The following is a 3,898-nucleotide window of genomic DNA, read 5'->3' on the forward strand; positions in this document are numbered from 1 at the left end:
CAGTACTGGTAAAGAGGAAAACTGACAAGTAAAAGAGGGGAAAGTTGGAGGGAGATACTGTGAGATAAGCACACATGTTTCCCCCTCGAGGGTACCAGTATTCCAAGGGGATTGATTGTTGCTAGAGTTTCCTTTTCCTTTGAATTGAAAATTCCTGATGTCACTGACAGGCCCCTCTTCCTCCCTAGTCTATAACTACGCATGCATGTGCGTGTGGCCTCTCATTCCGGTTTCAGTCTACGATGTGGGAGAAGTTCTAAACCGCCACATAGGTTGCGGTCATGCCTCCTAAGTAAGTTGAACTTTGAAAATGTTTAATTACTCACCAAGGTTGAGCTGACCCCATTACTCAACCGACTGAGCCTCTTGGAGGAACATTTATTACGTAATCACTACCCATGGAAGAACAGAGACTGTTCTGAGCCTCGGAGGGGCAGGTTCAGGACATCAGCGTCCCAAGTGGCTTCGTTCCTCTGAAAAGTCGCTATAGCACTTAGCAGCCTGCTTAGGAGGAAGAGAATCACACTAGATCTCTGATAAGTCCCTGAGCTCAGCCTTTCAACATCGCTGGCGGTTGGCGCAGTCTCCATCCCAGAGGCGGCCGTTCTGAACTGTCGGAGCTTCAGCTCTCTCCCTTCAATCCCTTCCTGCCAGGTCCCGGAGTTCACCATGGCTCTACTTAGTGCCGCAGCCCGGTTCTTGGGAGCCAAAAACTCATCCTGCCTTGTCCTTGCTGCCCGGCACAACAGTGCTTCTTCCACGAACTTGAAAGATGTACTGAGCAACCTGATACCTAAGGAGCAAGCCAGAATTAAGACCTTCAGAAAGCAACATGGGAAGACAGTCGTGGGCCAGATCACTGTGGACATGATGTACGGTGGCATGAGAGGCATGAAGGGACTTGTGTATGAGACATCGGTTCTTGATCCTGATGAGGGCATCCGTTTCCGAGGCTACAGTATCCCTGAGTGCCAGAAACTGCTGCCTAAGGCTAAAGGTGGGCAAGAACCCCTGCCTGAGGGCTTATTTTGGCTGTTGGTAACCGGACAGATGCCCACAGAGGAACAGGTTTCTTGGCTCTCCCAAGAATGGGTAAAAAGAGCAGCTCTACCTTCTCATGTGGTCACCATGCTGGACAATTTTCCGACCAAACTGCACCCCATGTCTCAGTTCAGTGCAGCCATCACAGTCCTCAACAATGAAAGCAACTTTGCCCGGGCATATGCGGAGGGAATAAACCGAACTAAGTACTGGGAGCTCATCTATGAAGACTGTATGGACCTGATTGCCAAGCTACCGTGTGTTGCAGCAAAGATCTACCGGAATCTATACCGGGAGGATAGAAATATTGAGGCCATTGACTCTAAGCTGGACTGGTCCCACAATTTTACCAACATGTTAGGCTACACGGACCCTCAGTTCACCGAGCTCATGCGTTTATACCTCACCATCCACAGTGACCATGAGGGTGGTAATGTAAGTGCCCACACCAGCCATTTGGTGGGCAGCGCCCTTTCAGACCCTTATCTGTCCTTTGCAGCAGCCTTGAACGGGCTGGCGGGGCCTCTCCATGGGCTAGCAAATCAGGAGGTGCTTGTCTGGCTGACACAGCTACATAAGGAAGTTGGCGAAGACCTGTCAGATGAGAAGTTACAAAGCTACATCTGGAACACACTCAACACAGGACGGGTTGTCCCAGGGTATGGCCACACAATACTGAGAAAGACTGACCCTCGCTATTCCTGTCAGCGAGAGTTTGCTCTGAAACATCTGCCTAAGGATCCCATGTTTAAGCTGGTTGGTCAGCTGTACAAGATTGTGCCCGATATCCTCTTAAAGCAAGGAAAGGCTAAGAACCCTTGGCCCAATGTAGACGCTCACAGTGGGGTGCTGCTCCAGTACTATGGTATGACGGAGATGAATTACTACGCGGTCCTGTTCGGAGTGTCGAGGGCACTGGGTATTCTGGCCCAGCTCATCTGGAGCCGAGCCCTAGGCTTCCCTCTGGAAAGGCCCAAGTCCATGAGCACGGACGCTCTGATGAAGTTTGTGAACTCTAAGTCAGGGTAAAATGGGAGACTGGGGGGGGGGGGAACTGACTATAAGAAAACGAGGAAGCTTAAAAATAAATTCTGATTTTTGTTTTGTTTCAGGGGCCTTTAGGACTTAAGATTAAACTGTTATCTGAGGCACTGAAAATATATTTGAAGCTAAAATTTAAATTCAGACTTGAAAGACAAAGTGACCCCCTTCTTCCCTTACCAGCTCACCTCCCCCTCCTGGTATGACCTGCCCAGCAAGCTGTAGGATGACCTGGCCTGATGCATGTGGTCAGGGTTAGATCTGGATAACCACCATCTAGAGCAAGAGTCTGGTTCCTCTCTTCTTTAGGTCAAAGCAGGTTACAGAAAAGCTAGTCACTCAGTGGAGCTTTTGTTTCTACTCTTCCAGACCCAAAATCATCTAAGCCAGAGACAGGTCCCCTCTATGTCCATAGAAATCATATTAGATGTCAGCTGTATCAAACACTAGGGCCTTTTCCCAATGTACACAAACCCCTCCTACCTAGCAAGGTCTATTGGTTAGCTGGAGACGCTTTGGCAACTCTTTAATGCTATCAGGTGCCCGTAAGTGACATGGTATTTATTTCGACCGGCACCCAACATTTGAATCTATTTCTCCTTTTAAATTATACCATTAAAGTTAGGGTCTGGGGGTGTTATGTTTCCTTCCAGGCTTTCTATACCTGCTGTGCCTCAAGCTGAGGATGATCGGGGACTCCCTGGCCTGGCCTGTGCTAGGTTCCTCTCTTAGCAGGTCTATCCGATCTGTGGTCTTCCCGGGCATTTGGCTTTATCAGTCTTTAATGTGAAGTAGGGCTTTTACTTCCATGGAACACAAGCCACTACCTTCTGACCTCGGTTTCTCCTGTTAATATGTTCTAGCACAGAACGGGGCTCAGGAATGACCAGCCTCTCTGGGGTCTCTTGTCCCAGGGGTTCTAACCTTTCTTTTTGAACAGCAAAGTACACATAGTTCCCATTGAATATTAGACAGACCTAGGGCTGGAGACATTCAAAACAGTGAGCCTCCTTTTCATCCCGTGTCAAGGCAATGGTCCTTTAATTATCAGTGTGTTTTGCTCTTCCCGTAAGTAAGAGCTCATAGCACGGCATTTATTTCAGCAGCCTCATTTGCACAGGTTTTCAGTGACTCAGAATGCTCTACTGCCTGATCATTGAGGAAGGGCTGAGATACACTCCTGTTGTCCTCGCTCCTTATCCCAAAGCTCCTGCCTTTGTTTGTATAGAACCCAACTCCAGCACCACCACACTATTGAGATGGACACACTGTAAACCCCTGGGTATCTGTCGAAGTCATGATGCAGACTTCAGGTTGTTCTGTCTAAAGTGAAAGTTTTTGTTAACAAAAAAAATAAAATAAAATAAAGTCCTTAATCTTGGTGGAAACAATAAGGTGTGGGGCTTGATGTCTGAAGTTGGTTACATTGCATGCTTTACTATTTACCGTGGAGTTTGACATTATGAAAATTACATGATCTTTTTAAACCTCAGGATCCTCTCCTGAAATGGATATTAAGTGACTTCTACCTAAAAGGTTGATGAATTAGACAACGTAGAGGTCAAGTTGAGCATGGATAAATTTTGTGTGTGTGTGTGTGTGTGTGTGTGTGTGTGTGTGTGTGTATACATGTATGCACACACTCAAGCTTCACCTCCTTCAGGGGTCAGGGAGTGATACAGACACAGCAAAAATTGCGCTTGTTATATAAATGACATTACTGTCCCCAAAGCGTAACAGGATCCAGCCCAGGAAGGACAATGTAGCATTTACCTGGTCGGTTTCTGCCCGTTGGTTGCTTATAGGAAACCTCATC

The 3,898-nt window shown here is 47.5% G+C and overlaps 1 protein-coding gene across 1 annotated transcript; it reads left to right on the top strand.

The window, feature by feature from the left end:
* Nucleotides 1-240: 240 nt before the first annotated feature.
* Nucleotides 241-2,154, top strand: LOC110326858 (citrate synthase, mitochondrial). Its single transcript, XM_021205468.1, has one exon. It carries the CDS (start codon nucleotides 670-672, stop codon nucleotides 2,068-2,070), a length of 1,401 nt encoding a protein of 466 aa, XP_021061127.1. The 5' UTR covers nucleotides 241-669; the 3' UTR covers nucleotides 2,071-2,154.
* The last annotated feature ends 1,744 nt before the right edge of the window (nucleotides 2,155-3,898 follow it).

This window comes from Mus pahari, chromosome 9 (genome assembly GCF_900095145.1).
Source record: "Mus pahari chromosome 9, PAHARI_EIJ_v1.1, whole genome shotgun sequence".
Taxonomy (NCBI): domain Eukaryota; kingdom Metazoa; phylum Chordata; class Mammalia; order Rodentia; family Muridae; genus Mus; species Mus pahari.